Here is an 11,688-nt window from a genome sequence, read left to right as displayed (position 1 = left end):
AGCTGTTTTTAGCTTTTTTGAGTGTTTGACTGGCCAGCTTAAAGTATTTTTATGCTTAAAATAAGCTCAAAAAAATAATTGGGCCAATTTAACTTAGCTTATCTAAAGCAGCTTATAACCTGAAATAGCTTATAAGCCAAAAAAAAAAAAGTTGAGCTACAAGTTGTTTAAAATAACTTATAAGCTGCTTAAAATAAGCCCGTCCAAACAGGCTCTCTATGAATTTTAATGTTATACAATTTCTAAACCAAAATTAGTAACAATAATTTTTTTAAAAATAAACTAAAAAGAAAAATATATCACTTAAGTTAGGAGACAGAGAGTTACTAGTGTCTTTGGTATACGGGATAAAGTGAGATATTTTAGAATTAAGCTTGAGATAAAATTTATACCTTGTTTGGTTAAAGTTATAAATTTATATCTTCAACCAAACAAGATATAAGATTATTCTATTTGATATTTTGGAGTTGGAGTTGTCTTTGGTCATAGTTTGCAAAGAATATTTGGTTGTTTGAATGTATGAAAAGTGAGAAAAGTGAAAACAAGTTTTTTGGTGTTTTCCAAATTCTAAATACAATTGTATTTGGAATTTCCATTGCCAAACGTTAATTTTCAAATAAAGTGAAAACGTTTTTTAGAAAAAAGTAAAAAAATTTCATGACCAAACGGGTCCTTAATCTTAGATATCCCATCTTATTCCATCAAGCTTGATATTATTATTTTATTCCACCTCACTAGTAAGATAAATTAGTCCAGACATTATAATCGAAGGACTATAATTCCGAAATAACTTGATGCATGTGGCAAACCACCCCTTAATACTATCCGTTTACTTATTGTATTCTTTCACACAAGAGTAACTAATATTATCCATTTACTTATTATATTCTTTTAGTTCTCTGTTTTAATATTGATAATAAAGTGTCTTCTATACTCATCTCTTTCTCTTTCTTGGTTGGTTTTTGTTTGTATGTTTGTGCTTAGCCCTCTTCTTGTTTCTTTGAGTTCAGTGTTGTACTCTAATATTTTTATACACATAATAATGTAACAGAAAACAGAGAACATGCTCTTCATTTTCTTGATTCTTCAACTTAACTCCACGCTTGCAGTTAAACCAAGATAACAAAAATAGCACATGATTAGATTGCTACTCATTTTTTAGTCCAAAAAATAAAAAAATAACCCCATTGTAAGTATTATATAAACAGACAAACACTTTTGAGTTCTTGGAGTTTGGGTTTTTTTTTATTTTTTTCATCTTTTTAGAACTGCAGTCAAGCCATGCTTGTGTAAAAAAAATAGTACTTTCTCTTTGTTGGTTTTCTCTTCTTTCCATTTCTAATGATAGTAGGGGTGAAATGATTTTTTTTTTTTTTTTTTTTGCTTTTTAACACATTTTGTAGTGAATTTTTTTTTGCTTTTCCCTATGATTTAAAAAAGTAAGGGTGTCCCTTTTCAAGAAAGCAATGATTTTTACTTCACTTCTTTATATGGGGTTTCTTGTTTTTTTATGGTTGGGTTAAATTTGAAGTAGTAGAAGAAGAATCTTGAAATTTTTTTGTGGTTATGGGTGAGAAAATGCAAAGCCAAAGTCATCATATGGTAGCTGTGAAAGTGAATAATGAGCAATTTAATTCAAAAAGAAAGCATAGATTTGTTCCATCACAATGTTTACTTCCAAAGCTATTTGCTTTTTGGATAATTTGTTGTACATTTTTTAGCATTGCTGTGTATTTTTCTATGGATGCTAATCAAAAAGAGAAAAGAAAAGAAGGGTTAGTGAGTATGTGTGATCAAAGAGCAAGAATGTTACAAGATCAATTTAGTGTTAGTGTGAACCATGTACATGCTCTTGCTATACTTGTTTCAACTTTCCATTATGAGAAGAATCCATCTGCAATTGATCAGGTTTGTGCTCTTTAGTAGTCTTGATTTCTATTTTTGGAATAAAATAGTTCTTGAAATTAGTTAGTTTTTTGGTCTTGGTGTATTGCTTTCTCTTTTTCAAAGGTTTTTGCTCTTACTTTCTCATTTTGCACTGCAAAAATATTCTTGAAATTGGTTAATTTAATGAGGATAGTTTGATTTCTCTTTTGGTCTTGCTTTCTCTTTTGCAATTTTGATTAGTTTTAATTCTTTACCTGTTGCTTCATATGTTTTTTTTTTGGGTTTGGCTCAACCTCTTAACAGCTATCCCTTAATCCTAAACTAGTTAGGGTGTGTTTGGAACCAAGGAAAATGTTTTCTTGGAAAATAGATGAATTTCTTACCGTACTTATTTTCCAGTGTTGTTTGGTAAGTAAGCCAAAAAAAAATAATATTGTCCAATAACATTTATATTTAATCTAGCAAAACAATATACGAGTGGGATGAATTGGGGAGTGGGGGTTCGGGGGTGGCGGGGTGGTCAGGGGGTTGGGTTGGGGGCGTTGGGGTGGGTTTGTAGGAGATAATAAACATGGAATGCAACCTATGGAACTCGTTTTCTCTACTTCCACTACGAAGTCATTTTCCTCATTTTTAATGTTTTCCTAGAGAAAATATTTCCTAGTTCCAAAACATTTTGGCCAACTAAACATGGGTCTGTTGTTAAACATGGGAAAATTGGAAAAACATTTTCCTCGATACCAAACACACCCTTAGCGTTAGCTATATGAATCTCAATATTTATTTTGCTCCATTTGGACTCTGATTCTATTTACTAACAATGCAGAAAACCTTTGCTGAGTACACTGCTAGAACGGCCTTTGAGAGGCCACTATTAAGTGGGGTGGCATATGCAGAGAGAGTTTTGAATTCAGAGAGGGAAGAATTTGAGAGAGAACATGGATGGACTATTAAAACAATGGAAAGAGAGCCTTCACCAATCAGAGATGAGTACTCTCCAGTTATATTTTCTCAAGAAACTGTTTCCTACATAGAATCACTTGACATGATGTCTGGAGAGGTAATAAATTAGATTCAATACTTATATGAATTTTTAACTTCTTGTTAGTTCTGTTAGCTTATAGTATTGGACTGTGCTTTTGCTGGTTTATTCAGGAGGACCGCGAAAACATCTTGAGAGCTAGGTCCAATGGGAAGGCAGTTCTTACGAGCCCCTTCAGGCTTTTGGGTTCTCATCACCTTGGTGTTGTTTTGACATTCCCTGTTTACAAATCCAAGCTTCCTCAAAACCCGACCGAGCATGAACGTGTTGAAGCCACTGCAGGGTAAGCGTTTTCCTGCTCAATGGTCTCAGGATATTTGCTTATCATTTTTTGCTTTAGAAAAGTTCAGTTCATTTGGTTTGCACGGCCTCTTAATGCCAGTCATCGTTTTTAGTCTCAAACTTAGCGCCTTTTGTTCCTTCTGCTTCTCGCTCCCACAAGGTGGCTGATGGAAATATATGCAGCTTGGTTCAATTTCTTAAAGATGTGAAGGCAAAGGCCTATTCGCCGTGCTAACCACATAAAAGGGATGATTCATTCTATTTTTTGGGACTTGCAAGTAGCCAATATTATGTGCTTTTGTTTTAGCGTTAATTACTTGAAGATAGGTTTTGGTTGATTTCTAGGTGATGGGGTGAGAATAGTGCAGGTTCTGTTGCTAATGGGTAAAATAGTTTTTTCTACCTCTTTAACGAAGCAACAGACTAAAAGCTTTTAGTCAAAGCCAGCTATGTGTGACTAGTGTCTAGTTTTATATTAGTAACTAAATGAAATTATTTATTAGCCTTGTCAAATTGCATTCACTGCTGCTATTACGGTTCAATCCTTAGGTTCTCTTTTCCTTTATATGACTAATTTACCAATGAAATTATTTATATGTAGCCTTGTCAAGCTGCACTTACTGCTGACTATTACGATCGAGCCTTAGGTTCTCTTTTCCTTTATATGACTAATTTAACAATGAAAATATAGTCTAGCTTTATGCCTTCTAATTATAAAGCTGCAAAATTTCTAAAACACTTAAGTCCATAAAATATAACACTACGTTCTAAATATGTCGTTTTGTGTGCTAATGATAGCTAATAATATGAGGGACATCATTTGGACATGGGGTATATGTAGAGTTTAGTGTGGAACTGTATGAACTTGGTATTAGGGCTTTCCAAATTTTTGTTTTCCACGTCTCTGAAATTGAAGCTATCGTATTCCCTTAACTCAAAGCAGGTATCTTGGAGGAGCCTTTGATGTTGAATCTCTCGTTGAGTGTTTACTTGGGCAACTTGCTGCAAATCATCCCATTATTGTAAATGTCTACGATGTTACAAACTCTTCTGATCCTTTAATCATGTACGGACACCAGAACCCAGATGGTGATGCCTCACTAAAGCATGTAAGCAAGCTTGATTTTGGTGATCCATTTCGTAAGCATGAGATGATTTGTAGGTAAGTACTCATCCTTCTTTGACTTTGTAGCAAGTGCAGCGTGTAAACGTAGAATCTTAAAATGTTTGTGCCTTTGCAGGTATCTTTATGAAGCTCCTATATCTTGGGGTGCAGTGACTACTGCAGTTTTTATTTTTACCATCTTCCTCTTAATTGGATACACGGGTTACAAATCTGCTAGCCACATTAATAAAGTAGAGGACGATTTCCATAAAATGCAGGAGCTAAAGGTTCAAGCTGAAGCAGCTGATGTTGCCAAATCCCAGGTTTCTTAACACCTTGTCCAATTTGAGGTTCTTTATTCTGTTTCGTTAATCTTGAGATGTTGACGTGCATTTTTTTCTCTTGCTAATCTCCAGTTCTTGGCTACTGTTTCACATGAAATAAGAACTCCAATGAATGGAATCCTAGGTAAGGAGCTATTTCTTATATTCATTTGCAAAATTATCTCGATACCAATTTAACTAAATGCGCTACTTCCTGAGTGTGAATTCAGGAATGCTTGCTCTGCTTCTTGATACGGATCTGAGTTCAACTCAAAGAGATTATGCTCAAACTGCTCAAGCTTGTGGAAAGTCACTGATAACGTTGATAAATGAAGTGCTTGATCGGGCCAAAATTGAAGCTGGCAAGTTAGAACTTGAGGCGGTTCCATTTGACCTTCGTTCTATATTAGATGATGTTCTCTCTTTATTCTCTGAAGAGTCAAGGCGCAAAGGTGTTGAGGTACGTCCTTAAAGATTCATAATTTCCTTTATTCTCATAATCTAAGTATTTTATTGTTATAGTCTGTTAGTTTATGCGTTAAGCTGAACTACTATGTCTTCAACTACTAATTTCTTGCTCTTCTTCTGTCTTTTCTGCATCTGCAACCTGTTATCTCTGGAAGTTGGCCGTCTTTGTTTCTGATAAAGTGCCTGAAATTGTTATGGGGGATCCAGGAAGATTCAGACAAGTGATAACAAATCTGGTGGGCAATTCTGTCAAAGTAAGTAAAACAAGGCAATCTTCTCATCCCTGAACCATAAGCACAACTCCCTCTTTGCACTTTTTGTTGGAAACTAGGAGGTAAAAATAAAGGAAGAGAAAAAAAAAAGAGGCAAAATGGAGAACTAAATTACAAAATTTCCCTTTAATTGGTGGACCGAGATATTCAAGATTTACTTTTTCATACAGAAAAGTAGGCAGAAGAGATATATTCCTCCTTTTATTTGCTTTCTCTTTTGGTGTTTCATTCAAACAAGTAAATGGTAAAGCTTTAGAACTTCGCAAGCTGTGTTTACTTGAATCATTATGATCACCAAAATTTTATACTTTGGCAGTTCACTGAACAAGGGCATATATTTGTCCAAGTTCATCTGGCTGAACAAACAAAAGATGGTGCCAAAAAAGAGACCTGCTTGAATGGAGGATCTGAAAGTGTTACTTCTTCTAGTGGTTATCATTATGAGACCTTAAGTGGTTACGAAACAGCTGATAGCCACCAGAACTCTCGGGACACGTTTAGGAATATAATTCCTAGCAATGGATTGTATTATGAATCCGCAAGGAAAGTGGTGAATGATGAAATCTCTCGGAGTGTTCCTATAATGGTTAGTGTTGAGGATACAGGGATCGGGATCCCTATACAAGCACAAGATCGAGTTTTCACTCCGTTCATGCAGGCAGACAGTTCGACATCTAGGAACTATGGAGGAACTGGTATTGGATTAAGCATTAGTAAATGTCTCGTCGAGCTGATGGGCGGTCAAATAAGCTTCATTAGCCGTCCCAAGATTGGAAGCACGTTTTCTTTCACTGTTAACTTACTAAGATGCGAGAAACATGCTGTTGGCGATCTGAAAAAATCTCATTCCGATGATTTGCCTACTTCATTTAAAGGACTTAATGCTATAGTAGTCGACGGAAAGCCCGTAAGAGCCGCTGTAACAGGATACCATCTGAAGAGACTTGGTATTCGGGCAGAAGTTGTCAGTAGCATCAAGAAAGCAGCAGCTGCTCTTGGGAAAAATGGTTCTGTTGTTTCCAAGTAAGTTTTTCATCCTTTGGCGAACTTCTTTTTTGCTTTATATACTCTGCAAGACTGCAAGTGATTCAAAGCTTCAAGCATGTATTACTTTGATTAACCATCCTCAAGGATGTCAAGGACATATTACTACTCCCTCCGTTTCAATTTGTTTGTCTTACTTTCCTTTTTAGTTTATTTATTACAAAAGAGTGTCACTTTCTATATTTAGTACTCCCTCCGTCCCAATTTATGCGAAGGTGTTTGACCGGGCACGGAGTTTAAAAATGAAAGGAAGACTTTTGAAACTTGTGGTCCAAAATAAGCCATACATATTTGTGTAGCTATAAAACATCTAATTAAGGGTAAAATGAGAAAATTAAAATTAAATTATAACTAAATATAAAGAGGTGTCATTCTTTTTAGGATTGACTAAAAAGGAATGAGTGTCACATAAATTGGAACAAAGGGAGTAACTCTTTACACCCAACATACTACATGGCATATTCAAGACCACAAAATTCAAAAGTCTTTATTTTGTTAAACTTTGAACGGAGTCAAACTAAGACAAACAAATTGAGAGAGGGAGTATTATTTTCATCTTAGAGTCTAAGCTAATGCCTTTGACCACATTAGGCCCCCTATGATCTTGTTTAGTGAAAATTGGAATTTTATTTTTAGTTGGCGTTTATATTAATTGAGAAGACGAAAGAGAAAAGGGAGGTCCAATTCCACATAATTATTAATAACAAAAAAGCATTTGCGTAAGGATTGAAACATACTGAAGTTTGATCTTTCTTTTCTTTTTCAGCGTAAAAGTAAACATGTTCACCGATCTAAGTTTTTCAGAAATGTATTTACTAGTATTGTTTCATTCTTGTATTTCTGCACATTTCGCCTGCCAGCTATTATCTAGAATATCTACTACCAGAAGGCAACATAGGAAAATATTTAGATGTAGAAATATATCCAAATCTGTCATTTCTGGAATGATGATCTTCGAAATGCCACTAGATTACAAATTTTTCCTTATTCAGTTCCCTGCATGAGGATTTTCAGTCTTAGCAGGATGTTCAATTCTATCAAAGAATAACCTAAATAAAAATGCTGCTATCCCCTCAAAAAAGGAGGGAACAACAAACCGGGATAGTCCAGAAATGTTACAAGTGATATGTGATTTTGAGTGAACGCATTAGGTTAAACGAGATGATTACAGTCCAACACGTATCGGTGCTCTAATTTACAAAATAGCCTGCAAATGTATAGATTTGTATATTAAGTACTTCCTCTGTCCCAATTTATATGAAGGTGTTTGACTGAGCACGGAGTTTAAGAAAGGAAGACTTTCGAATCTTGTGGTCTAAAACAAGCCAAAGAAACTTTTGTGGCCAGAAATCATTTCATTAAGAGTAAAATGGAAATTTTAGAGTTAAATTGTTGCTAAATATAGGAAGGTGTCATTCTTTTTGGGACTGACCAAAAAGGAAAGAGTGTCATATAAATTGGGATAGGGGAGCATAAAATATACATAAAAAAAGAGAGCAGCCACTAGGCGCAGGGTTTGGATATACATACAATATACATATTGTATACACATTTAATATACATAATCAGTGGATATGTTTTGTATATTTTGGCTAGCTCCCGTAATTAATTTCGGCCTTTGGGCCAAAAACTAAAAAAGCCCTTGATTAAATAAGCATTTGTTATCTTGCCTCAGTGACAGGAAGCTGGACATGATTCTGGTCGAGAAGGACTTGTGGATATCTGAAGATGTTGACCTAAATCTAAACTTTCCAGACATCAAACAAAATGGACACATGTACAAGTTACCTAAGATGATCCTTCTGGCTACTAATATCACCAACACTGAAGATGAAAAAGCTAAAGCAGTAGGTTTTGCAGTGATAATGAAACCACTTAGAGCAAGTATGATGGCTGCATGCCTTAAGCAGCTAACTGGAATTGGAAACAAGAGTCAAGGAAAAGATATATGCAACGGATCTTCTTCGCTTTGTGGCCTATTATGTGGTAAGAAAATTTTGGTGGTTGATGATAATAGAGTAAATCGCAGGGTTGCTGCTGGTGCACTCAAAAAGTTTGGGGCTGAAGTAGAGTGCGCTGAGAGTGGGAAAGCTGCTCTTGCATTGCTTCAGTTACCACACAATTTTGATGCCTGCTTTATGGATATTCAGATGCCAGAAATGGATGGGTATGTTCAAAACTTTTCATTTTCCTTATCTAGTGACGTTTTTCAGAGTAGTTCCACTTACGAGTTTTTGATGAGCAAATTTGAACTATGCCATCTCTGCCAACATATAATATATACCGACTGGTCAGTGTATGTGCAATAATTTTAATGGTGACAGCAGTCAGAAGTTTTCGGATTCCAAAATGATGTGAAAAGGTTCTTAATAAAAAGCTTTAGGGTATTACAAGGAAATAATGCGGCTTTATAAGTCATCACATACTGTTGCTAATCAGTTTTAGCTCTATTCTTTAATACATATCCTGACCTTAGTGAACATGAATGATGCCCCGTGCACTAAGCTCCCGGAATGCGCCGGGTCCACGGAAGTACCGGACCAGAAGGGTCTATTGTACGCAACATGCAGCCTTACCCTGCTTTTTTGCAAGTGGCTGTTTCCACGGCTTGAACCCGTGAATATGAATGATGCTAGTGTTCCTAATGTTAAAGAAGATTATGGATTTCAAAAAGGTATGAAGGAGCTTCATAAGAGGTTATCTGGGGGGGGGGGGGGGGGGTTAATAGCCTGTTTGGCCAAGCTTATTTTTCCCCCAAAAGTACTTATTTTTTCAATAAGTGCTTATTTTAAAAAAAGTGAGGTGTTTGACCAAGTTTTTTGGAGAAAATAAGTACTTTTGGGGAGTAGCAGAAGAAGCTAAAAAAAATAGCTTTTGTCCAAAAGCACTTTTTTGAAAAGTACTTTTGAGAAAAATACACATAGAAGCACTTTTTAAAAGCTTGGTCAAACACTAATTGCTGCTCAAAAGTATTTTTTAAATTAATTTGCCAAACGCAAACAGCTTTTAGCCAAAAGTACTTTTTTTGAAAACTACTTTTGAAAAAAGTACTTTTTAAAATAAGCAGTTTTTAGAAGCTTGGCCAAACAGGCTATAAGCATTTTTGAATTGCGAGAAAACTACTGAATGTAGGAACCATAGAGATCTTCTGGGCGCCTATTGAGACTAGAATTTGCTTAATAGCAAGAAATCTTTTGAGGTCATTGGAACCATGAATAGAAACATACTCTCATCCAAAGTAACTTCTGAACTGTGAATGGTGCTGAAGAACAGGAAATGATTCGTCTTTTTATTTTTATTTTAATGCTTTTTTTTACTTCTAAGAATCCAATTTTGGATGGAAATCACTAAAACACTAATAGTGCCCCCACCCAATCGCCTCCACACACACACCCCTCCCACCCCCCAAAAAAAGATGGCCTATTAACTCTTGTGTTGCTTACCTCAAGATATTGAGCTTAATGATCCAAAGGGAGACAATTGTTTGATTGAGACAAGTTGGAAACTCAAAAGATTATTCAAGGGCTTAAATCCAAAATCAGCATGTTACTTTGTACCATAACTCATATGTTTGCTATCATTTGAGAGTTCCAACATTTAAGAATACCCTCACAAATGTACTCTCTGTCTTTGTCTGTGACCCTTGATGGTGCAGTATGTTTTAACCAGAAGTCAGATACTATTTGTTGCGTACATAGCAACAGAGATGATCAACGTTGCAAATATTGACCACGTCTATGTTCTTTTGTACCAAGGGAAAGAGAAGAGTAACTAAACACGATCATACAAAGAACTTGAAGTACAAAGGTTTATTAATCTAGTTCTTTTGAAATTGCAGGTTCGAGGCTACACGTCAAATTAGGGAACTAGAGAGCATTGCAAATGAACGACAGAATAGAGAGTTGAACTGTGATGGAGCTGCAAAGAGGCACAGATGGCACATGCCGATATTGGCCATGACTGCTGATGTAATTCATGCCACGTTAGAGAAATGCCTCCATTGTGGGATGGATGGTTACGTCTCAAAACCATTCGAGGAAAAGAATCTTTATCAAGCTGTATCTAAGTTCTTTGAATCCGAGCCCTAACTTGGACCAATAGCTAAATTCCTATTCCTACTAATTCTGCACCTCTCGGCTGATATGCATGACCAGCAAATTTTCACCATTCTGCTGGTGCATTCTTGTTGACTTCTACTAGCTAATGGACGTGGATAGCTTCTTATTAGCACGATAACATTTAGTAAGTGACCGGCTTCTAACCAATTTAGACCTTTGACATGATTAGCTTGTTAAGTATATATTGTTGTATACTGCAATAGATCTTCCCTCCCCGGCTTGTATGTACATTTAAAAGGGGAGGGGAGGTCAAAATAGTAAAATCTTAATAGCTTTTTGTAGTTTCCTTTGATATTTTGAACTGAGAAGCTACCAAATTCCTTGATTTGTATAACTATTTTCATTTAAAACCTTTCTTTTTTCCCATCTACACATAGCTTAGTTTGCAGCTTTTTGTAGTTCCTGCAGTTCTAGTTCATCTTTGTTCTCTTCTGAGATTTCTGTGGTCAGTGTAAGTCGGAGAAATCTAAGCGGATATTAATCAGGCGAACAGTGAAAATACCGTCTCATACGTGTTGTTCAACAGTGATCCTGACCTATCTTGTTCAATTCGGACTTTTCAAAATACTGTCTCATACATGCCAGATCCTCCAAAAATGCACTCGAACGACCCGACACGGTCGGCATATTTGAAAAGTCCAAGCAACATAGATCCTGATAATTAAAGCATTCAAGCATTGAAGGATTTTCTTTTGATCAGTTCTTATATCCCTGTATTTCAAAAAAGCAAGAATAGTTGCTTACTATGAAATCATTTGATAGGAACGAAGACGAAGACTTTAACTTCTTGTTTGCCTGCATGAAAGCATACAACATTAATAATCTTAGCAAGATTAATAATGTTGATTATAATACAGATTTTCTTTATAGTGTTACAGAGTTTCTCAGGGATGCTTGAATTTGATGTTTGTTGGAGACACCATAAGTTCAGCTCTCACTTGGTTCTTTTGGCTAATTACTAAAAATCCCTTAGTAGAGATAAAACTTAGGAAAGATATTGAAGTAAAATTGCTGCTCAAACAAGGACAAACTTTTAGATTTTTCAATGTAAAAGAGTCGCTTGAACTGGTCTATCTATATGGTGCATTGTGTGAATCTCTTCGAATATTTCCACCAACTCCTATAGAGCACAAAATTTCACTTGAAC

The 11,688-nt window shown here is 35.6% G+C and overlaps 1 protein-coding gene across 1 annotated transcript; it reads left to right on the top strand.

Moving 5' to 3' along the window:
* Positions 1 to 890: 890 nt before the first annotated feature.
* LOC132614087 (histidine kinase 4) lies at positions 891 to 10,911 on the top strand. The gene is made up of 11 exons (XM_060328447.1): positions 891 to 1,908; positions 2,714 to 2,947; positions 3,043 to 3,212; positions 4,155 to 4,373; positions 4,453 to 4,639; positions 4,733 to 4,784; positions 4,870 to 5,099; positions 5,263 to 5,361; positions 5,696 to 6,402; positions 8,099 to 8,590; positions 10,262 to 10,911. Exons 1-11 carry the CDS (start codon positions 1,567 to 1,569, stop codon positions 10,509 to 10,511), a joined length of 2,982 nt encoding a protein of 993 aa, XP_060184430.1. The 5' UTR covers positions 891 to 1,566; the 3' UTR covers positions 10,512 to 10,911.
* The last annotated feature ends 777 nt before the right edge of the window (positions 10,912 to 11,688 follow it).

Source organism: Lycium barbarum, chromosome 10, assembly GCF_019175385.1.
Source record: "Lycium barbarum isolate Lr01 chromosome 10, ASM1917538v2, whole genome shotgun sequence".
Lineage (NCBI taxonomy): Eukaryota > Viridiplantae > Streptophyta > Magnoliopsida > Solanales > Solanaceae > Lycium > Lycium barbarum.
Note: the sequence above shows the minus strand (reverse complement) of the source record. Positions and strands in the feature narration are given on the sequence as shown.

Coding starts and splice junctions, on each gene's coding strand:
- LOC132614087 (XM_060328447.1), top strand. CDS start 1,567: ATGGGTGAGAAAATGCAAAGCCAAAGTCATCATATGGTAGCTGTGAAA. Junction 3,213..4,154: donor CGTGTTGAAGCCACTGCAGG/GTAAGCGTTTTC, acceptor AACTCAAAGCAG/GTATCTTGGAGGAGCCTTTG. Junction 4,640..4,732: donor CTGATGTTGCCAAATCCCAG/GTTTCTTAACAC, acceptor GCTAATCTCCAG/TTCTTGGCTACTGTTTCACA.